General features: G+C 43.9%; 2 protein-coding genes across 5 annotated transcripts; both read right to left on the minus strand.

The window, feature by feature from the left end:
• Positions 1–14,433: 14,433 nt before the first annotated feature.
• Positions 14,434–17,351, minus strand: LOC310928566 (alpha-protein kinase 2-like). Its single transcript, XM_083891156.1, has 5 exons — positions 16,382–17,351; positions 16,119–16,266; positions 15,524–15,651; positions 15,374–15,418; positions 14,434–15,122 (listed from the first exon to the last, which is right to left on the minus strand). Exons 1-5 carry the CDS (start codon positions 17,139–17,141, stop codon positions 14,965–14,967), a joined length of 1,239 nt encoding a protein of 412 aa, XP_083747282.1. The 5' UTR covers positions 17,142–17,351; the 3' UTR covers positions 14,434–14,964.
• LOC310928548 (uncharacterized protein) lies at positions 17,351–23,450 on the minus strand. 4 transcript variants are annotated; one of them, XM_083891121.1, is made up of 3 exons: positions 23,335–23,450; positions 19,220–23,214; positions 17,351–17,907 (listed from the first exon to the last, which is right to left on the minus strand). In XM_083891121.1, the coding sequence occupies exons 2-3, from the start codon at positions 21,026–21,028 to the stop codon at positions 17,353–17,355; spliced, it is 2,364 nt and encodes a 787-aa protein (XP_083747247.1). In that variant the 5' UTR covers positions 21,029–23,214; positions 23,335–23,450; the 3' UTR covers positions 17,351–17,352. The 4 variants fall into 4 exon arrangements, 3 of the variants coding, with proteins under 3 accessions (XP_083747247.1, XP_083747246.1, XP_083747248.1); XM_083891120.1 differs by lacking the exon at positions 23,335–23,450 and having other exon boundaries at positions 19,220–21,165; positions 23,015–23,164; XM_083891122.1 differs by lacking the exon at positions 23,335–23,450 and having other exon boundaries at positions 19,220–22,645; positions 23,015–23,089.
• Positions 23,451–23,625: the final 175 nt, after the last annotated feature.

Raw genomic sequence — 23,625 nt, forward strand, 5'->3', positions numbered from 1 at the left:
CCCTTAAAACAAACATTGACATTGAATTAGAATTCAACTTTATTGTCATTGCACATGTCACCAGTACAGAGCAACGAAATGCAGTTTGCATCCATTCAGAAGTGCTGTTAGCAATTAAATATGTATATTACAAATGTACATGTATACAAATATAAATATATATACACAATATAATATATACAGTATACATATATATATAAAAGATAAATATGGTATATATGGTGGTTGATTATAGTTATAGGTTTTAAGCATTTATTTACAGCCGGGGAATAATTATTTTGTACATGTGATTATATTTGCAGTATTTACAGTATTGCACAGAATGTGATAAGGTGCGAGTGGTTGTGACTGATTCAGTCCAGGTGTTATTGTTATGTATGTCCAGAGGGAGCATTCAGGAGTGTGACAGCTGTTGGAAAGAAGCTGTTCCGGTACCTGGTGGTCTTAGTCCGGAGGCTCCTGTAGCGCCTCCCAGAGGGCAGGAGGGTAAACAGTCCATGAGCTGGGTGACTGGGGTCTTTGATTATTTTCCCAGCCCTTTTCAGACACCGCTTCCTGTAGATGTCCTCTATGGCAGGAAGTGGTGCTCCGGTGATGCGCTGGGCGGCTTTCACCACCCTCTGCATCTGAGCAGGTCCCGTACCAGACTGTGATGCAGTTGGTCAGGATGCTCTCGATGGTGCAGCGGTAGAAGTTCAGCAGGATGTCTGAGGACAGATGATTCTGCCTTAGGGTCCTCAGGAAGAAGAGGCGCTGGTGAGCCTTCTTGACCAGCTTGGAGCAGCCGGTCGTCCAGGTGAGATCCTCAGAGATGTGGACTCCCAGGAACTTGAAGCTGTTCACACGCTCCACCACCGCCCCGTTGATGTGGATGGGTGAATGTGGTTCAGCAATCCTCCGGAAGTCCACGATGAGCTCCTTGGTCTTCTCGGTGTTGAGCAGCAGGTTATTGGTGTCACACCACTCAGCCAGACGATCCACCTCCTCCCTGTAGGCGGTCTCCTTATTGTCTCTGATGAGACCGATCACCGTGGTGTCATCTGTAAACTTGATGATGGTATTGGAACCCGTCGACAGGTCTGCAGTCATGGGTGAAGAGGGAGTAGAGGAAGGGACTCATCATGCAGCCTTGTGGTACACCGGTGTTCATGGTGATGATGGATGAGCTGCTGTTGTCCAGCCGGACATGCTGGGGCCGGCTGGTCAGGAAGTCCAGTAACCAGTTGCACATGTGGGAACTGGTGCCGAGGTCGGTGAGTTTCCTGATGAGTTGAAGGGGGGTGACTGTGTTGAATGCTGAACTGAAGTCTATGAACAGCATTCTGGCGTATGTGTTTTTATTGTCCAGATGTGAGAGGACAGACTGCAGCGCTATGGAGACTGCATCCTCTGTGCTCCTGTTCTGACGATAAGCAAATTGGTGGGGGTCCAGGGTGGGGGGGGGACAGGATTTGAGGTGTGCTAGGACCAGCCGCTCGAAGCACTTTGTAATGATGGGGGTGAGGGCTACCGGGCGGTAGTCATTGAGGCTTGATGGCTTGGAGTTTTTGGGTATGGGGACGATGGAGGTGGTTTTGAAGCAGGCCGGTACCACAGCATGCGCCAAGGACAGGTTGAATATGTCCGTCAGCACTCCTGCCAGCTCCACAGAACACGCTCTGAGAACACGTCCAGGGATGCCATCAGGACCTGCAGCCTTGTGGATTGTTGATCTTGCTCAGCACCGCTTGCACGTCAGTGGGGGAGAGAGTCAATGGTTGGTGGCCTGGAGTCAAATCTGCCTTGGTTGCAGTTGTTGGGTTCCCCCTCTCAAAACGAGCATAGAAGTTGTTAAGCTCATTAAGGAAGGAGACATCAGAGGAGGCGGGGGGGGTTGGTGGTCCTTTAGTCTGTGATGATCTGGAGCCCTTGCCACATACGTCGGGGGTTTGAGTTGGAGAAGTGTTCTTCTACCTTCCCTTTGTAGTGGTGCTTGGCCTTCTTGATGCCCCTTTTCAGCTCAGCCCTGGCTGTTTTGTAGGCCTGTGCATCCCCTGACCTGAAGGCGGTGTCACGGGCCTTCAGCAGGAGACGGACGTCCCGGTTCATCCAAGGCTTCTGGTTGGGGTACATGGTTATTTGTTTCTGGGTGGTGACGCTGTTTACTGTGGTGAAGATGTGGTCCAGTACAGATGAGGCGTACTGATCCAAGTTTGTGCGGTTGAGCCTGTTCCAGTCTGTGTTCTTGAACCGGTCCTGGAGCACAGCGTCTGTCCCCTCTGGCCACACTTTTATTGTCCTCACAGTGGGTTTCACACGTTGGATGAGTGGTGAGTACCGAGGTGTGAGGAACAAGGAGAGATGGTCTGAAAGTCCAATGTGGGGGAGGGGTGTTGCTTTGTAGGCTCCAGCCAGGTTGGAATAAACATGGTCCAGAGTCTTATCCTCTCTGGTGTGGCAGGAGACATGTTGGTGGAATTTGGGGAGGACTGTCTTCAAGTTGGAGTGGTTGAAATCACCCGCAACAATAAAAGCAGCCTCAGGGTGTCTGGTCTGTTGTTTGCTAATGGCAGCATAAAGTTCTTTCATTGCTAGCTTAGCATTAGCGTCCGGGGGGATGTACACTGCAGTGAGTATGACGGCAGTGAGTTCTCTTGGGAGATAATAAGGTCTGCATTTGACCATTAAAAACTCCCCATTAGGTGAGCAGTGTCTCTCGGTAGTAGTAGAGTCCATGCACCAAGCTTTGTTAATGTAGATGCACAAACCTCCACCTCGGATCTTGCCGGAGTCGTCTGCTACCCTGTCGGCACGGTGTGTGTGACGTCCAGCTAACTCAATAGCATTGTCCGGGTAGTTGTCGTTAAGCCATGTTTCCGTGAAAATCATGACATTTGAGTCCATAATCCGTCTGTTGTTGGTGATGGAGAGCCGTATTTCATCCAGTTTGTTCGCCAGGGAACGGACATTGGCAGGGAAAATGCTGGGTAAAGGGAGCCGGTGCGGTGTTAGCTTTAGCTTAGCTCGTAGTCCTCCGCGTTTACCCCGCCTTTGTTTACGTTCTCTCCGCCGCCTGCATGCACTTCCGCCCGGCCGGGAAGAGTGAGCAGCCTCCGGTGTTCTGGAGATCTCTGGGATGAGTCGGAGATCGGCGATAAAACCATCGGAGTTTTGAGTCCAGATGTCTAGAAGCTCCTGTCTGCTGTAGGACAGCAACGCGGAGCATTTATCGGCTTGTTTGTATTGAAGATGCTGGAGATGCTTTTGATCTACCTCAGTTGATATTCTAACCACATATGTGTGAAGCCATGGCAAGACCGGTCACAAGTCTACCGAGGGACAATTTGAGTTATTTACATTCTGAAGGTGTGATTTCTAAGCTTTCCAACAATGTCCAACACATTCAAATCAGATATTATTTGAAGAAGATTTGGTCATTTAAATGTAGGCACTCCTCACACTGCTTTAGGGAGAATTTTACCCTCAAATATTTACACCTTCTGAGAGCAAAGAGACAGAATCATCACATTTACATAGAACAATCCCCTCCTGGTCTAAGCTGTCAGTGAAACCACACCCTGCTCTTTATGAGCGCAGATACTGTTGTGAGCTACACTGCTACACAGAACAATACATATACAATAGATGACAAACTGGACATAATATCCTCTTAAGATTTGAAATGAACCTTAAAAAATATAGGAGGGGGGGCTTATTCTGTTATAATTTCTTGTCCTTAGAGTGGTATGCACAAGTTTGGGCACCCCTGTACATTTTCATGATTTTCCTTTATAAATCATTGGTTGTTTGAAAAAGAGTTTAAAATGTCAATTAGGCATGTTCATAAGCACCACAAAAGAAAACATTTGTGCATCCTCCTTTTGCAGAAATAACAGCCTCTAAACATTTCCTATAGCTTCAGTAGAAGCTATAGGAAATGTTTTTAAATCTTTAAATGGTCTTGCCCCGCCTTACCTCTCTGAGCTTCTCCATCCTTACACTCCTGCTCGGTGCCTCAGGTCAGCTGACCAGCTGCTCCTGGAGGTACCGAGGTCTAAACGGAAGCTCAGAGGGGAAAGAGCTTTCTCCATTGCCGGTCCCAAACTTTGGAACGCCCTCCCACTTCATATTAGACAGGCCCCCTCACTGTCCATTTTTAAAACTCATCTTAAAACACATTTTTATTCTTCTGCGTTCAACTCAGCATGAGACTCTGCTCTTGTTTTAGTGTTTTATTGTTTTCATTGTTTAAACATTTTTATTGTTTTATAGTTTTATTGTTTTTTATTTGTTCAAACATTGTTATTTTTTATAGTAGTTTTTTTTTTTATTGTTTAAACATTGTTATTGTTTTATTGTTTATATATATATATATATATTTTTTTGTTTTTGTTTTTGTTTTATTGTTTTTATTTTGTCTCCTATGTTTTATGTGCCATGTTTTATTTATTGTACTGTTAAGCACTTTGTACCAGCTATAGCTGCCTAAAGCGCTCTATAAATAAAGTTGAGTTGAGTTGAGTAGGAAGTTTGTTTGAACTGTTTGTTTCGAGCCTTCAGGGCTTCATAAACAAGGTAATGATGCAGATACACACTAAAAAACAGCGTTAATAGGAACTTCCGGTCTAGGTCCGCTTTAAAGATATGTGCTGAAATATGTGCCACCAGAAACTGAATTTGAATCCTTTATATTTGAATTTGAATTGCTTAACTTGAATAATTGCATTAAGAAAATGAATTTGAATCATTTATATTTGAATTTGAATTGCTAAACTTGAATAATTGCATTAAAAAACTGAATTTGAATCACATCATTTGAATTTGTATTGTTTCATTTGAATTATTGCATTGAAAAACTGAATCTGAATAGTATAATTTGAAATTGAATTATTCAAATTCAACACTACGTGTCTTTGCATTCAGTTCTCACGATTCAAATTCAGTTCTCACAATTCAGATTCAGTTCTCAAAATTCAGATTCAAATTACTGCGACATACATCCGGTTAGTTCAAGGATGAAGGAAGAGCAATCGAGCGCAGATACAGGATCTGCTGGCTTGGTGTTGTTAACAGCTGCCACGAACGGCTTCCTTAACCACTGGCTGAAGCTCTATCCTACCGGTAAGTTAACGTTAGTTTGTTTACTTGACTGGGTTTGTTTATGTGCTAATGGTTAGCAGATTTTAGGCTGACGAACTCTCATCTCATCTCTCATTGCTAAGTTAATGTTAGCCTACATTTACGTTACCTTAGCTGAAACAGCCAGAAAGGTCGGAGTTTGTCAGCCTCTCATCTGCTAACCAATAGCTCCTTAAAAAGTCCAGTCAAGTAAACAAACTAACGTAAAGTCAAACTTACCGGTAGGATAGAGCTACAGCCAGTGGTTAATGAAGCCGTTCGTGGCAGCTCTTGTAGTTTGAAATCAAGATGAACACATTATTAATGAATTCGTCTGTTAACCTTTCCTGCTTTATCTCCTGATGGCACACACATGACAGGCCGTATTTAGCTGAAGAGAATTTGGCTTTATTAGCTGATTGCACAGTAGTTAGCACAGAGTTACACATTAGTGTTAAGGCACATCCTACAACACGTCTCCTCAATTGGAACAGCAGTGTCGTACTGTTTGAATGGCGGGTGGCTGTGCTAATGCGGTTGTGCGCATGCGTCGCGGCGTATGCAGCCTGTTCCAGTCGCTCCTGCTTACTTTAACTTTGTTTTCAACTTTTCTCTTTATTTTCTTTATCTTACTTGTTCTGTTTTTTACTGAGTTATTTATTAAGCTACATCCTCTCTAAACATGCTTATGTGGAGAGTTTTTGTTGTTTCGTTCGTGGTGGAATCGCTCCTTTTACTCTGCCGCTCGACAGTCGCTCAGCAACAGCGCTTTGTTTACTCCCGGGATCAGCTGATGGCGCTGAAGCCGGCCGGCTTGGCTACAGTTACGGAGGACATCCCAGCTGAACTTAGGAGGAAAACACACCGGGGATGCAGAGGGAAAGGATCGCTACGACGGAGGAATGGAGCGAAACATCGGCGACTTACGGAGAGGAAGACATACATGCCGTGTCTTCCATCTCTCATCATGGGCAACGTGAGATCACTGGGGAATAAGATGGACGAGCTGACATCGCTAACCCGGAGTCATCAGGAATACCGGCAGTGTAGCGTGATGATTTTCTCGGAGTCGTGGCTACACGCGGATGTTCCTGACCACAATGTTTCCACCGAGGGTTTTCACACTGTCCGGGCTGACAGGGACTGCGCTACGAGCGGTAAGCGTAAAGGAGGTGGGCTTGCTGTGTACGTGAACAACAGGTGGTGCAATCCTGGTCACATCACCGTAAAAGACCGCATCTGCAGCCCGGATATTGAACTGTTAGCTGTAGGTCTCCGACCTTACTATCTACCCCGTGAATTCTCACATGCCATTGTAGTTGCTGAGTATATTCCCCCGTCCGCTAACCCGACGTCAACATGTGACGTCATCCACACTACAGTCGCTGGACTACAGACTACGCACCCGAGTGCTCTCATAATAATCTCGGGTGACTTCAACCATGTTTCCATTAAAAAAACACTCCCGAAATTCACCCAGTATGTGACCTGTAAAACCAGAGAGGAGAAGACCTGCTGTATGTTAATGTAAAGGACGCATACACCTCCATGTCTCTCCCCCCGCTGGGAAGATCAGATCACAACTTGGTGATTCTCACCCCCTGCTATGTGCCTCTAGTGAAGAGGCTGCCTGTGACCACAAAGACAGTGAGGACATGGTCAGAGGACTGCTATGAGGCACTGCAGGGCTGTTTCGAGGTGACTGACTGGAATGTACTCTGTGAGCCACATGGAGAGGACATAGATGGGCTTGCTGAGTGCATTACAGACTACATCAATTTCTGTGTGGACAACATTGTCCCAGCAAGGACTGTGCGTTGTTACCCAAACAACAAGCCCTGGGTAACAAAAGACATCAAAGCCATACTTAATCAGAAGAAGAGGGCTTTCAGAGGTGGGAACAGGGAGGAACTGAGAGACATTCAGAGGGACCTGAATGATAAGATCAAAGTGGCTAAGGACAGTTACAGAAGGAAGCTGGAGAGGAAACTCCAGCTGAACAACACGAGGGAGGTCTGGAGTAGTATGAGGACCATCACTGGTTTCAGACCCGCTGGCAGTGGAGCTGATGGCAGCTTGGCTATGACCAATGAATTAAATCTATTCTTCAACAGGTTTGACACTGCTGCCCCAGCCCCTGCTAGTTCTCCTGTTGACTGTCTGCAGCCACCAACACTTATGACCTCCCCCCCTCCTCCTCCTCCTCCTGCTGATAGCACCTCATCTAACTTTTTGAGCCCCTCACACCCACCCCCCACTTCTCACACCTCTTCTGGCTCCCATGCTGCCTGCCCACTGTTTACAACACTTCATGTAAGAAGACAGCTGAGCAAACTCCCCACTGGTAAGGCTGCAGGCCCTGACGGTGTCAGGCCACATGTTCTCAAAACCTGCGCTGAACAGCTCTGTGGAGTGCTTCACCATGTCTTCAACATGAGTCTGAGTCTCCAGAAGGTCCCTGTGATATGGAAGACGTCCTGCCTCGTTCCTGTGCCAAAGACGCAGCAGCCCACTGCTTTCTCTGACTACCGACCGGTGGCACTGACGTCACATATCATGAAGACTCTGGAGAGACTCGTGCTGGAGCAGCTCAGGCCTATGGTCAGGTCGCATCTGGATCCCCTCCAGTTCGCCTATCAGCCCCGGATAGGAGTTGAGGATGCCCTCATCTACCTGCTGAATCGTGCCTACGCCCACCTGGACAAGCCGGGGAGCACTGTGAGGGTCACATTCTTTGACTTCTCCAGTGCTTTCAATACCATCAGGCCTGCCCTACTGGGTGACAAGCTGACGACGATGCTGGTGGACCCTCCCCTTGTGTCCTGGATTGTTGACTACCTCACTGGTAGACCACAGTACGTGCGCTAGCGGCACTGTGTGTCAGATGTATTGGTCAGCAACATTGGGGCCCCACAAGGGACTGTCCTCTCTCCTTTCCTCTTCACCCTTTACACCACAGACTTCAGCTACAAGACAGAGTCTTGTCATCTCCAGAAGTTTTCTGATGACTCTGCTGTGGTTGGATGTATCACTAAGGGTGAGGAGGCTGAGTACAGGGCTGTGGTGGACAACTTTGTCTCATGGTGTGAGCTGAACCACCTGCAGCTCAACACCACAAAAACCAAAGAGCTGGTGGTGGATCTGAGGAGGAAGAGGACACCAGCGACCCCACTTTCCATCCAGGGGCATAATGTGGACACTGTTGAACATTATAAATACCTGGGAGTGTTCATTGACAATAAACTGGACTGGACTAAGAACACTGAAGTCCTTTACAAGAAGGGACAGAGCCGCCTCTATTTTCTGAGGAGGCTCCGCTCCTTTAACATCTGCCGGACAATGCTGAGGATGTTTTATGAGTCTGTGGTGGCCAGTGCTGTTCTGTTTGCTGTTGTGTGCTGGGGCAGCAGACTGAGAGTAGCAGATGCCAACAGACTCAATAAGCTGCTCAGGAAGGCCAGTGACGTTGTGGGAATGGAGCTGGACACTTTGACAGCAGTGTCAGACAGAAGGATGCTGTCAAAGGTGAGGGCGATACTACAGCATGACTCTCACCCTCTCCACAACGCTCTGGTCAAACAGAGGAGCACCTTCAGCCAGAGACTGATCGCTCCTAAATGCACCACAGAGCGCCACAGGAAGTCATTTCTGCCTGTGGCCATAAATCTTTACAACTCCTCCCTCTGATGATCAGACTCTTTATAAATAAATAAACAAACAAACAACAGACAAACAATAATTACCCATTCTCATCTAACTTTCATTTGTTTATACTTACATTCTCTGTATATTGTATATATTTCCAGATTGTCTACATTGTTTATTGTATTGTTTATTTTATTTCATTTAGCTTATTGTCTATTTCACTGTCTTATTTTATTTTATTTTATTTACATATTTTATTTTATTTACATCTGTATATCTAGCTCTTGTTTCCTCATGCTGTATTTCTTCTTACTTTGCACAGAGCATCTGGAACAAAAACAATTTCCCCCCGGGGATTAATAAAGTATTCTGATTCTGATTCTGATGATTCTGATAAGCTTCATTAAGGGTTGCGGGGGTGCTGTGCCAATCTCAGCTGACATTAAAAGTTAAAATAAATAAAACATTCATACTATACAGACTTTCAAACTGTCAGGTCAAAACGTTTACATTAGAAAAGAAAGTAACGCGTCAACAACATATCTATCGAGCACACCAAATATTTAATGACGGAGCTGTCTGAGCCAGCGGATCGTTTCAACAGGGCAGGCCGAGATAAGGCTGCTCTGTGCCGGGCACTGCACTAACTGAGCGTCCGCTGAGATGGAGCTGATCACCTCCTACAAAGTCGCTGCCAAACTATAAATACATCACATCTTAATACACAAACCACATTTTTGAATTCCAAATTACTAATTTCTCGCCTCCAATGATTGTTGGGGAGGGTTGTTTTCTCTGCTGCTGTGTTCTGGCGAAAAACCAAAGCGATTATCCTGTATCTGCACTCGATTGTTCTTCCTTCATCCTTGAACTAACTGGATGTCTGTCGCAGTAATTTGAATCTGAATTGTGAGAACTGAATTTGAATCGTGAGAATCGAATGTGAAGAGATATGGAGTGTTGAATTTGAATAATTCAGTTTCAAATTATACTATTCAGATTCAGTTTTTCAATGCAATAATTCAAATTAAACAATACAAATTCAAATGATGTGATTCAAATTCAGTTTTTTTTAATGCAATTATTCAAGTTTAGTGATTCAAATTCAAATATAAATGATTCAATTTTTTTTATTTTTATGTTTTACTCGTTTTGCCTTGGCCCTTGCGCCCCCTTTGTCCATGGCGGGTCACATGGGAAAAGCCTTTGATCAGATTGCCACATTTGAGGGCTACAGACAGCATTTCATGTGTTAACTGAAACTATCAGTCATAAATGATGATGACCATGATTATGGTAATTACGATGCAAGCCTGACAGTTCCTATAAAACCACCAGATCAAGTAACTTTCCCTGGGCCTACACAGTAAACTATGAGAGGCCGTTTGAGAAATAATTCAGTCTTACGCTCACATGTTATATCATGCTCTCTCACAAACACTAGTATAGTCGCGCACACTTACTATCATACTCTCTCACAAACAGTGAGTAGGATAGTGTTTGTGAGAGAGTATGGTCATAAATGTATGTGACTATGATATCGTTTGTGAGAGACTATGATAGTGTTTTGTGAGTATGATGTAACAACGGCCTCTCATAGTAAACAGCCTATTCAGGTTTTCCACTGATGTCTGTGGCAGTCTCTGTTTCTGTTTTTATGTCATGTTTTCAAAAATTCTTTGACCAGGGTTATCTCACTGTATATTAGAATAGAATAGAATGCCTTTATTGTCATCATACAGTTGTACAACGAGATTTACTTGACTTCACCTTGAAAGTGCATACAGCTAAAAACGAAGAACATTAACAACAACAACAACAACAACAACAACCAGAGTATGGGTCAAAAAGGACATTAAAAAAAAAGTGACCCTAGTTAACGTGAGGTGGGTCTTCAGTTTCAGCGTACTACATTAAATGGATAAACAGCCATCAATTCTTATTGCACAGTATGAAATAGCAGGTCTATAGCAGGGTTTAAATATAAAAAGTGCATTTCTATGAGACGTGACCCATAGCAGGGTATAAAAAAATAATAAATAAGACTATTTCCACAGTATGAAATGTAATTTTTTTTCAGTATATGAAATATAGAAATATAAATATCAAAGTGTGAGATGTGATTTTAGAAGCATATAGAATATAAATATCATAGAATGAAATGTAATTTTGCAGTATATAAAAATAGAAATATAATATTACACAGTATGAAAGTGAGTTTAGCAGGGTACCATTTAAAAATATAGATATTGCACAGTTTGGAATGTAATTTAAGCAGGATAAAAATCTGTATATACAATATAAGTAGTGCACAGTATATAAGTATTGCATAGTGTGGGGTAAATTATTAAATAAATAAGCATTTCAGCCTGAAATGTAGAGTATTGCACATGCCAGAATGTGTGAGAGTATGTGGTAGAGGTAGGATGGTCAGTGCATGTCCATGTTCAGTGTGGTTATGGCTCTGGGGAAGAAGCTGTCCTTCAGTCTTTTTTTCCGAGCTCGGACACACCTGTAGCGTCTGCCAGAGGGCAGCATGTCGAACAGATGAAAGCCGGGGTGGGAACTGTCCTTAACAATGTTCCTCGCTCTGTTCAGGCAGCGAGAGTGGTAAATGTCCTTTAGGGAGGGGAGAGTGCAGCCGATGATCCTCTGTGCTGCGTTGATGACTCTCTGAAGACCCTTCCTGTCTGCTTCAGTGCAGCTGGCGTACCACACTGTGATGCAGTACAGCAGCAGGCTCTCTATGGAAGAGCGGTAGAAGTTCACCAGCAGCTTCTCATCCAGGTTGTTTTTCCTGAGCACTCTCAGGAAGTACAGGCGTTGTTGGGCCTTCTTGGTGATCTCCGTGATGTTCGGGGTCCAGGAGAGGTCAGCCGAGATGACGGTGCCTAGGAACTTGAAGGTCTGGACCCTCTCTACACAGACACCGTTGATGTAGAGGGGAGCTGGGTCTGCGCGGTGCCTCCTGAAGTCGATGACGATTTCCTTTGTCTTTGTGGCATTCAGTGCCAGGTTGTTCGCTGAACACCACGTTGTCAACTTCAGGATCTCATCCCTGTAAGAAGACTGATCTCCCCCTGAGATTAGTCCAACCACAGTGGTGTCGTCTGCGAACTTGACGATGGTGTTACCAAGGTGGGTTGGGCTACAGTCATGGGTGTAGAGGGAGTACAGTAGTGGGCTCAGCACACACCCCTGTGGAGAGCCGGTGCTGAGTGTGCGGGTGGAGGAGATGTGGTCACCAAGTTTAACAGTCTGTGGACGGTTCGTGAGGAAGTCTTTTATCCATGAGCAGGTGTGTGTGTGGAGGCCTAAATCCACAAGTTTACTGACCAGAATGTCCGGGATGATTGTGTTGAAGGCTGAGCTGTAATCAATGAAGAGTAGCCTCACATAGCTCCCCTGGTGCTCCAGGTGGCTCAGCGCAGTGTGGAGAGCTATGGCTATGGCATCCTCCGTGGATCTGTTTGCTCTATAAGCAAACTGATGTGGATCGAAGGTCTGAGGAAGGCTGTCTTTGATGTGGTGAAGAACCAGCCTCTCAAAGCACTTCATGATGACCGGTGTTAGGGCGACTGGGCGGTAGTCGTTGAGGCTGTCTGTGGATGATTTCTTGGGCACGGGAATGATTGTAGCTGTCTTCAGGCAGGATGGGATGGTGGCTTGAGACAGGGAACGGTTGAAGATGCGGGTGAAAACTTGTGAGAGCTGGTCTGCACAGGCTTTGAGCACCTTCCCTGGTATCCCGTCCGGGCCAGCTGCCTTCCTTGGGTTTACTGCTCTTAGCACCCGTCTCACTTCAGAATCCTGTACAGTCAGTGTGACGGTGCTGGGTGCTGGTGGCTGCAGAGGTGGTGAGGCTGTATGGGGCTCAGTTTTCTCGAATCTTGCGAAGAAGCAGTTCAGCTCCTCTGCCAGCGAGGCGTCTGGGTTCCCAGGTGTGATGTTACAGCCCCTGAAGTTTGTGATATGCTGTATGCCTTGCCACACCTGTCGTGGGTTGTTATCAGAGAGGTGGTCCTCTATCCTCTTCCTGTAGGCCGACTTAGCATCCTTGATTCCTCTCTTCAGGTCTGCTCTGGAGGCACTGTACAGTTCCCTGTCACCTAACTAACCCTGTCACGCTTCCTGAGCAGCATTCGGACCTGGCTGATCATCCAGGGTTTCTGGTTGGGAAAAACCCGAATGCTTTTTTCCACAGTGACGTTCCCAATGCAGTACCTGATGTATGCCAGTACTGCTTCTGTGTGCTCTGCCAGGTCCTGGTGTTCAAATACATCCCACTGAGTGTTCGCATAACAGTCCTGTAGCTGAGAGAGTGCATCGTCCGGCCAGGTTGTAACAGTCTTTTTGAGAGGTGTAGTTCTCCTCCTGAGAGGGGTGTATGCCGGGGTAAGGAGCAGAGAGAGGTGATCTGACTGGCCTGGATGAGGTTGTGGTATGGCTCTGTATGCATGCTCGATGTTAGAATAAACATGATCCAGTGTATTTGCACCCCTGGTTGGACACTTAACGTGCTGAAAAAATTTCGGAAGAACCGTCTTAAGGTTCGCCTGATTAAAATCCCCAGCTATAATGTGAACTCCATGTGGGTGCGCGCGCAGCTGTGTGTTCATTGTTTTAAGCAGGCTAGCGAGAGCTTTGCTAACGTTAGCATCCGGAGGTATGTATTATAAAATAAAAACTAATAATTATACAATTTCAACTGTATTGTATTGATTTGTATTGTATTGCATTGCATTGTATTGTATTCTATTCAGCAACACAATAGAGGAACCAAAATGTTTAGCTTGTTGAAATTATAAACTGTGATGCTAAGCAGGAGTGAATTATATTTTTGTCAAATTTACAAATGAAATTGCAGTGTGTCTGAGAGAGTTATGTTGTTGTCTTATGTTGTATGTTATCTTAGACAAAGTTCTAAGAGCATGAACATAACTCAGTGAATCTTGGGTTTTGCAGTTTTATTTGTCACCACATGGTGTGCCAATAACTGTCACTGTTGCTGCTTTCTGGTGCTTGGTGTTGATGTTGTGCAAAAGGTCTCAACACATCCTGGTCTCTCTCTTCTGTCTCTACCTTGCCTCTCTCTTTCCCTTTTTCCTTCCCCTTTCTGTCCCCCACCTCTTGATTGTCTCCCACTTTTCCTTTCACCCCAACCGGTCGAGGCAGATGCTGCATATCTTTGAGTGATTCTGATGCCTATAGTGCTTACTTATTGCGTGAACTGTTGGGTTTCTCTTCTCTGTATAATATTGTAAAGGTGCTTGTCTTACTATGTGCACGACCTTGAGATAATATAGTGATTTGGTGGATATTTGATGGATTTTTAGGACAAAAACATCTTCCACAGTCTTAAGTATTTAATGTGACCTACTCTTATATTTGAAAAGGAGCATGAGCCTGGCTCTCTTAAGCCTGTGTTTGTCCTACTATTTCATATCAAAAAATATCTGGTCTATTAAGCAATGTTACATACACGTGTTAAACAGATTGAAAGTTTGCTAATGTGACGAGTCCATAAGACTGATTGGCTTTTAGACCAATGGGAAGTCACAGCAGGTGTAGAGAGAGGGTGGAGCAGCAGGAAGAACATGGCAGTGTGTAATTCTGGCATTACATATAAGCTACTGGTTACCGGAATTTTAACTCCATTTCAAGAAGAAAATAAACAAAACCATATTTTTCAGTAGTGCAAACATTGTTTAATACAAATAACAATGCAAACAGGAATGATTTCAAAACACAGAATAAAATATTGTTTAAGTTGTATTCAAATTTGAAAGTTGAACTCTCCCTGCAATTTGCCCTGTAGTTGTGATGTAGTCGTTTTAGTCAGTCTTCCTTCTTCTTCAGAACACCAGGTGATGAGATGATAATGCAGAATGAGACACAACAACAACCGTGACACAACACTTTTAATTTGCAATATTTACTCTTTTCAAAGGCAGTGGTGAACTGATTGTAACTTCACAATTCTGAATTAATAACCAAAGCCTTTGTCCAACCCCATAAACTCCCCTTTCAGTTATAACTTGCCCTTCACTGTTGGCCCAAAGGTCTTCTTCTTGGGTGCAGCAGGACGTTGGGCTTTGTTTTTAGACGCAGACGTGGGCTTTTTGGCTTTAGGCTGAAGGGAAGCGAGGCCCAGGATCTCACAGTACATGTTGCACTGATGCAAAGCTTTGAACTGGTCAATGAAGGAGGTGGAACAATTTCTCATGAAGCCCTTATATCTTCCCCAAAGTGGACCTTTTCAGTGAGGATGCTCACAGGATGGTTATCTCCAAAGTATTGGTCAGATAGGAAATCATCTTTGAACATCAGCCTGGAACAGAGGGCATCCTCTTCCTCACATCCCATCTCCACAGGAGCAGCTGGGAAATAGACAATATTTCATTAGGGTGTGAGACTGCAGACACTGGGTAGTGTTTTGGCAAACAAAGTTACACACTGGAGCTTGAAATATTAAAACTGCAGTACATTTAAATATAACTTTCAAACCATTGTAAGATGAGTTCACACAATACTGTTCCACAAATAATGTTACCTTGTTTCATTGTTCATCAGAACAAATAGAGGCAAACTAATTTGATTCTCCACATCTTATTCTAAGATTGCAACTCACATGGGATTGTGTTTGGAGATGGAGGAATGACGATCTCACTGAGCACTGTGAAAAGATACAGGTTTGTTATTTGATACCTTAAACTGAGTTGAACACACAGTTTCTAAATCCTTTTTTATAGTCAGCAATTGCTATTGTTTTTTTTTTTACCTTCATATGTTAGCAGGTAGTCCAGGGTGACTGATCCGTGTAAGCTGCTGAGGCAACACTGATACTTGCCCAAGTCTTTGTGAGAAGCGTTGGAAATGGTGAGTGACACCCTGCTCTCATCCCCTGTACTTCATAAAAAGACAGTGTCACAAAATGAATAATTCACCAACATGTGTGTCTTTTCAATTTCATTTAATTATTTACATCATGATATACAATTATTTATATAAATGTGCAAGCCAAAATTTGGTACATACTATTTTCATCGCTTCTGGCCAGAGGAAATGTTGTACAAATGTACTAATGAACATTTAGGGGGTCAATGAAGGAGGGGGGTACAGGGTATTCGGATACCAGAAGACCTTACCTTTTTCCTTCTGCTTCAAAACACAAAACACCTGCTGTGGCTGGTTTGTCTGAGCTGGCTGTTGTCTGAGGTACATCCAGTATGAAAGGCTTGTCCTAAGGCTATTGTTATATATGCAATAATGGTAAATGGTCTGTATTTATACAGTGCTTTTCTAGTCTTGATGACCACTCAAAGCTGCTTTACACTACAGTTTTGCCATTCACCCATTTGTGCAAAAGTCAATACCTTCTCTTGATGTCAGCGAGGACAGTGCCCTCTCTGCTCCAAGTTACAGTGTAGTCAGAGAAGACAGCAGCAAACTGACACCACAGGCACAGACTCTGGGGGTCTCCGTTCACCGGCACTGCCTGGATGAGCTGCACCACCTTAGGGTCTGCAGACATTATCATGTGCTTTTCTCATGTGCTGAAGTATTTGTGCGTTCATACTATAGTGTTGACTATGTTGATAGCATGCAGAAGATAACTTGCTCAATGCATGCGCCTTACCTTCCTTCGGTGGTATTTTCTGCTTGACTACTTCACTGTATGCCTTTTTCCGAGTTGCCTCATCCACCTTGGACTCCTCTGTCTTCCCCTTGATTTGAACATCTGGCTTTGGTAGTTTAGACTCCAAAACGTTAAGAATCTTCCCAAACTTCCCAAACTTGTCCTCTGAAATTCGTCGTCTTTTAATAATGTCATCTTTAAGAGGACTGGTAAAGTTTTTTGGCTGTTGGTCTTTATGATCAGTGTGATGCACAGGTTTTTCTGCCTGGGGAGCTTTAGCTTCTAGTTGCCTGTTTCCCCCCCCGGCCACATCTAACGGACTTCTGTCTTTTTGAGTTTTCTCAGCTTTAGAACCCAGTTTAGCCTCAAACATATCAATTCTTCCTTTTGCAGTCTTTGGTTTTGCTCCATTCTCTTCATCAACTAGTAGCGCCCCTACGTTCTTTTGGGCTGTTGCATCCTGCACATGTTTTTTTTTCTTTTTGCCATGAGTTTTGCTTGGAGCTTTCTCTGCTGGCTTACTGGTCTCAGCCCCAAATATAGCTGGAGGGTCTTCACATTCAGCTGGTACGTTCTCAATGACACACTTTTCACCAGTAATAGGAAAAACTTCTTGCTGTTTGCAGGTCTGCTTACCTGAAACATTACATACATTCTCCTGTTTCTTGGAGGCCTGTGCATTATGATGATGACCTGCTGATTTGTCCTTCTTGGAGCGTGTCTTGTTGTCCAAGGTGTGCTTGTGACTTTTGTGAGGCATCTTTTCGGCTATTGTCTGCTTTGGTTGAGGCTCCTCAGATGGAACAGCTGTGACAGGCTTTGCAGGCCTGGAGACAAATGGGTCATTTATGTCTAATGTGATGATTGCAATACGGCTTTTCTCCAAGATGATGGAATGATCAGCAGCAGCAACAGCCAAGTTTGAGATTCCTCTACTGAGAGCATTAATCTCCTCAATTATTGTTTTTCTCTCAGTCAGGAGACACTTTCTGCTCGTATTTCGCAGTAGAGTCTATTGTATTTTCTTTGTTTTGAATCGGCTCCTTGTAACCTTCCGAGGGTGGTTTATCATTAATTCCACCCGAGGTTGGCCAGAGAAGGCAGGGTCGTATGTGATCACAAGTTGGGCCTCTGTTGTCATTGAGAGACCTTTTAGCAAAAATTTGATCGCTTTCCAAACTGCTGCCTTTCTGACATCCAAGAGACGAGCTGGTACTGAGTGGAGCTATGGGCATAATAAACTTGGGACTCCCCCACTGTGGCTCCACCTGGCAAGTTCCATCAAGGTCTGTTAAAGTGTCAGGCAACTCGTGCTTGTGGACATCAACACGCAAGCCAGGTTGTGTGTCTACACCTTGCACGTGTAAGTTTGTCAGAGTGTGCGTGCTAAGGAAACGAGGGTCTGCTGAGGGTACGGTTGTTCCACCATCAACCCTGTTTGATCCACAGCTCCTTTTAGCCTTCTGCTTGTCCACTGAAGCTGGACTGTGTTCATTTGTCACTTCACACAGTCCATCTGCGGAGGTCTGATAATGAAAGAGACAGTTAATTACAGCTTTCAGAGACAATTCACGAACAAGAACTTTGAATGCTTGGATATCAGCCTATTCGAGTTTCAGACTGTAAATGATCTAATAATTCCATACTTACAATACTAATATAATCTACTGTTGTGTCGGTCATGAGTGATTCGTTCGAAAGCACTGAACGATTCGGTGAATGAATCTTTCGAACAAATCATTTAATGAACCGATTCTAGTGATTCAGTACACTCAAATGAACTGCCGATCTCATCACTAATATAATCAACACGAAAACACAACAATTTAAAAGAAATTGCAGTTACAATCCCATGCACTTTTTTAATCTGTCTGGTCAACACATACCTTTCTATACAGCCACGAATCAGATGCCTAAAAAACACCATGCCTCTGTGTCCAATCCCACAGTCCATATGTCCTGCATGCAAATGGCCCTTACAGTGCCACTGTAATAGACAGGATCTCCTGCTTTATTGCGTGCACCAACGCCTATCAAAAGTCATCTCTCTTGGCCTGTGGACCTGTCAGGATCCTGGTGTGGGGTTTTTAAAGGAGATGCAGTGGGGATGGGTGTGTTAAAGGGGGGTGTACAAAAAAAAGAGAGAGAGAGGGGTCATGTTTCAGTCCTCAGCTGTGCTGTCCTCTCACCCCACCACCCATGACATGCCACAGATGCATGCTATTATCATTGAACTCTCAGCTATAATTAGAAGCCATTTCTTTCCATCTGAAGTTCTCCTCTCATGCACCCCTGTTTTCTCCAGCTCACACAGCTGTCAGACTTTTGAGATGGGAGCCAAAGGACTTATCCAGTGATACAGAATCAAGCCTGAGTGGAAGTCCTTGGGTGCAAACTGAGTGGCTCCAATCCAATGCGAGGCGACAATACTCGTGAGTGTCACGTTGTGACTGACATCCCTGTATGTCAATGTACGATGTATTCCATGGACCTTCTGTCTGGCTGTAGGCATCACAACATTGGCAAGGGGAGGAGGAGGAATGTCTCATAACATCCTGGCTGTGTTTTCAAAGAGCTTGGCTCATTCATCTGTTGGTCAGCATCACTGATAAAGGGTGAATCTTCCCACTGCTCTTGTCCACACAAGCATGTAAGACAATGTGTTGTATGTTTTGGAGTGTGTGTGGCGAGGCACATGCAAATGTTAAAATGTTTTTTTTTTTAAAGTTTAAAAAAACATTCCCAAGATTAGTTATGAAATATCCTGCTATTTCAATGTTTTTCCTCACCAAACAGATCACAAGCATCTGCCAAAAGAGTTCATGCAGATGATCTTACCTCTCCTATCACGAGCCATACAGGTGCGTTTTGTTCCTCCAAATCTGAATCCTCTGTTATATTTAGTATGACTGGCTCTTCTTTACTCATGAAAATGTCTGTGTCCAAGTCAACATATCCATCAAAGTGGGGGAGATCTAAGTCAGTACTGTATCCTCCAGGAGATCCCACGGTAGCACTAGATGAACCCAAGGGTGACAGTGGGTGAATGGAATATGTCAAGGATCCAGACTGGCTGTTTTGGATTTCTTCTGCCTTCTTTTCTCCTTCTTGTAGGTGGTCACACAAAGCCTCTGTGCTGTGGGAGCTCACTGTGTCTTGAAGCTCAGGTCCTGTAGCTCTGAGGAGTGAAGAGAAACTGTCCTGTTCAGCGAGGATGGAGCTCTCAGTGACATTTTGTGCTTCTGGAGGCTGATCCAGAATGCCCATGGCGGACTGTGATTGTGACCACTTAGCTGTTTTCTGATTTCGTCCTTCTATAGATGTCTGCTTCTCTGTATCAGTGATAACCTCTGCTAGTGCCTGTGTCAATGCATCAATCTCAGTGCCAAGCTCTGCAAAAGCAGGTGTGATGTCTTCTGATGGAGCCACAATGATTGCGGTCCAGTCTGACAATGCACTTTTCCAGCTGTCCACTGATGGCAGCCTCTCAACCAGTGGCCCACAGCCTCTAGTGTATTCACAGGGCCAGCCAATCCCCTCACAACCTTCAGCTTTGCAACTTGACTCTTGTGTCTCTCCACAAAGGAAAGATAAGTCACTGGTTACTGAGAGTTCTCCTTGCGTCACAGAATGGCTCCTCCTGTCCAAAACATCCACATCTACTGTATCTTCACCTGCCAGATACTGACATGCATCCAGCCAAAGCTCCTCAGGGCTGTCACATGGTCGTACTTGGGGGGAGACAGCTCTGACCTCTGCTTTCCCTCCTCTCTCACCATTTACTGACATCAAGCGCTCACCACAGGCATTTGCAACAGGTGGTCCCAGCCCTGCGCGTTGTCTCAAGTCTGACTCATAGACCGTTGCTTGTTCCTCAGGAAAGTTGTGATGACTCTTTGTCAGGACGTCTGCTGAGTCACTCATCAGGACATTGTGTGAATCACTCTCATGACGTGTCTGTGTTGCTTCTATTTGTGACAATGACTGGAAATCTGGACGTTGAATCTCACGGGGGGCTACATCGAAGTCCTGTGTTTCACTTTCGAAGATGTAAAGGCTCGACACAGGTGCTATAGCTGTGTCACTCTCTGAACTATCTGGGTGAGGTGATGGTGGACGTTCCATTAAATCTGCAGAAATAGATGACTCAGCCCCAAGTGAAGTATTGTCTTGATTGAGAGGAAAGGACAGGGGGGACTTTTGTTTAATGTAAAACTCTGATAAAGTGTCAGCTGGTAGCAAGATAAGGTCATGAGGCTGATGAGGTAAAAGAGGCAATGCAGATTCTGTTGTGCCAGAGCAGGAATAAACACTAAGATTATTATCCGTTGACACAGATTCTGAGCTAAGTGACAAATAATATGACGCACTATGACTGGATGGTGAATGCCTTAAGCAGTCCAAGTTGGTGCTTTTCTCACAAGAGAGACATGTGGAACCATTTATTATAGTGGATTTATCAATGGGGTCTGAGAAAGCTGGCACAGTCCCTGCATCTGCACTGAGAGGAGATGGTATGGTTTCTGCAGGACTGTGTAACACGTGTGTTACACTGTGTGCACGAGTGTCTAGATTCTCTGTCTGACTCTCTGTGAGAGGTGCTGGTGACTGTTTTTGGTCATCTGTGCAAAAGAATGACTGGTCCATTGGGACTTCTTGTTGAAACTGCTCAAGCCAATAGTCAACAGGGTTGCTAAAGATTGTGACTCAGTGTATCTTGCTTCTCAGGTTCCATCACATTTGCTTAGGTGCAGCTGCATCCTGGTGTTTTTTCAGGTTAGTACCTGCAAAATAAAAACACAGTTATATGTTGTATATACGTGTGTGTGTGTGACTAATAAACTGTAAACATTGCCAAATAATCAAATAACCTCAATTCAGAATAAGCAACCTAAGTATTTTAAAGCCTTAAATTAGACCCACTATGCCCCTAGCTCTTACTTAGGTGAGGTTATTATCTTATCTGCGGGGGACGCCCATGTAAATGTCAATATTTACTGAAAAGCCTCCTGTTGTTACTTTACTTAACTGATAAAAGAAAGTCTGGTGTGTTTGATCATCCAAGTAACAGACTCCAGACTAACAGACTTTGGGGTCACTTAAAACTGTCCTTTATTTTATACTATATATAAGACTATAAAATTAAATTAATCAGAAATATACTGTATACATTGTTAATGTGGTAAACGACTATTCTAGCTGCAAACGTCTGGTTTTTAATGGAATATGTACATAGGTGTATAGAGGCCCATTTCCAGCAACCATCTCTCCAGTGTTCTAATGGTACATTGTGTTTGCTAATCGCGTTAGAAGGCTATTGGATGATTAGAAAACCCTTGAAAACCCTTGTGCAGTTATGTTAGCACAGCTGAAATTTTGAAATTATTTCTATATTTTCTATTCATTTTGCAACTCTTTTGATGACTAAAAGTGTGAATTTTAATGGAAAACACAAACAAATAGTATAGGTGACCCTGCATAGGTAACTTTTGAACAGTAGTTTATGCATTTTTTACATTGTCAATACACCGGTGCCTTCTTTCAGCTTTTACATTAACATGTAAACAAATCTGTAACTCGGCCTGAACAATCATTTTTTGTTTATACAATTAGTGATTTTTTATTTGATTTTTTCAAATCAGACTGTCTCAGCTGAAAAAAGGGACATAAGACACTCTTTATTGTAAGTAATGGAAAAAATCTGCCTAAATCCTCTCAGTTCTAAGGTTTACTATCAGCCAAACATTTAGGAAACAACAGTGAAGATGTTTGTATGTGTGTTCTACACACCTGCAAATGCTAATGTGGCTGTTATTGTTATTGTTGTTATTTGTCTTGTCCTCCTCGGACAACATGACATACAGTACTGTACGTACCGATGCCTGAGGTGATGAAGAGTGAGGTTCTAAAACATGCACCCTGATTTGGAAGATTGCAGGAGGGGAGCTGGTGGCACAGACACCGGAAAAATACCAGTTCTTCTTCACCCATGACCTGCATTTGTGACATTCCTGCTGCACTGAAGGACAAGCTGAGTCCACACGCCGGAGATGTTTACAATAGAGCACAGAGCTTTGGTCGTTTGACGAATATTATTAACACAAATATTAACACAATTTTCAAAAAATCCAAATGGAGTCATTACCAAAAAGGTTTTTGAACGTACTTGTATATCAGTTATATCATTTAGACGTTGCAAGCTGGATTCAAACCAGTCTCCTCAGTGTTGTTGATTAGTGAATTCAACCTTCATTTGTTCTGACGCTAAAAACAAAACAAAACAATAAAAGCTGTCAGCATCTGTATGTCCCACAGCAAGTACGTGTAATCTGATTTCATCTGGAATGTATGTGCCAAAATAGATGCATCCTTGGTCACACATTCTCACAAGCGACCGCAAAAATGTGACACTTCCACAACAATGGCGGGTTACAAATTAGACAGAGACTGAAAATTAAAAAATGATATTTAGAAAGCATATCGATTCTGAAGCTTTACATTTATGATGTGTACTACGTTGTTGTTATGTCACTTTAACCGGCACAACTGGCAGCATGAAGCGATCGCAGAGAAAGGTATAAATGAATCGTAATACAAGCTACTTCACTGCAGAGTTGATTTTGATTTACGTACCTTTTTCATAGCAGAGTAGTTGTAGTTGTAAACCTATGATGTAGAACTTCAACATGAGCTCAGGCAGAGCCGACAGTCTCAGGGGGTGTGCTTCTATTTTTCTTCTATCCAATATCTCTATTTACAGCCTCTTCCTGTGATGGCCTGCTGCACAGAATTCTTTTGGTGAAAATGTTTTTGGTGTAGCAGAAATGAGTGGCCTATTAAGAATGACAAGAATATCCAGAAGAATAATTATGGCTCAAATAAGTTTATAGAATATAAAATATTATTTGCGTGCGAATGAAACACACAAAATGTTTCCGAGTCTGATACGTTACATCATGTTGAGCATGTTGTTTTGTGTTGTGGATTGGCAGAGGCCCCCGTGGACCCATGTAGTCATGGAGAGACGTATCATCTTACCAAAGCACGATATATTTTTACACCATGTCGTTGTGCAGTCTGCCTCAGATTGGTACCAGGTGGAGAATGGTGCTGCGCATAAAAGAAGAGTGCGTCACAACCACGTGGTGTTTGTGTAAGCTGAGGAACGCTTATTCAAGGTCTACAGCAGGTGTGTCAGGGGAACACACCGCACATGAATGACGAGACTCATTTTTCCATATTCC

The sequence above is a fragment of the Microchirus variegatus genome (assembly GCF_963457635.1).
Source record: "Microchirus variegatus genome assembly, chromosome: 1".
NCBI classification, from domain to species: Eukaryota; Metazoa; Chordata; class Actinopteri; order Pleuronectiformes; family Soleidae; genus Microchirus; species Microchirus variegatus.

Bases quoted from the DNA above. Each gene is read 5' to 3' on its own strand.
- LOC310928548 (XM_083891121.1), bottom strand. From the start codon at position 21,028: ATGGACCAGTCATTCTTTTGCACAGATGACCAAAAACAGTCACCAGCA. The intron at 17,908-19,219 runs GTAAGATCATCT...TTTCATTATCAG, and splicing joins TATGGCTCGTGATAGGAGAG to ACCTCCGCAGATGGACTGTG.
- LOC310928566 (XM_083891156.1), bottom strand. From the start codon at position 17,141: ATGCCTCACAAAAGTCACAAGCACACCTTGGACAACAAGACACGCTCC. The intron at 15,652-16,118 runs GTATTGACTTTT...CTTTTTATGAAG, and splicing joins CTCGCTGACATCAAGAGAAG to TACAGGGGATGAGAGCAGGG. The intron at 15,123-15,373 runs GTGAGTTGCAAT...TCTATTTCCCAG, and splicing joins ATCTCCAAACACAATCCCAT to CTGCTCCTGTGGAGATGGGA.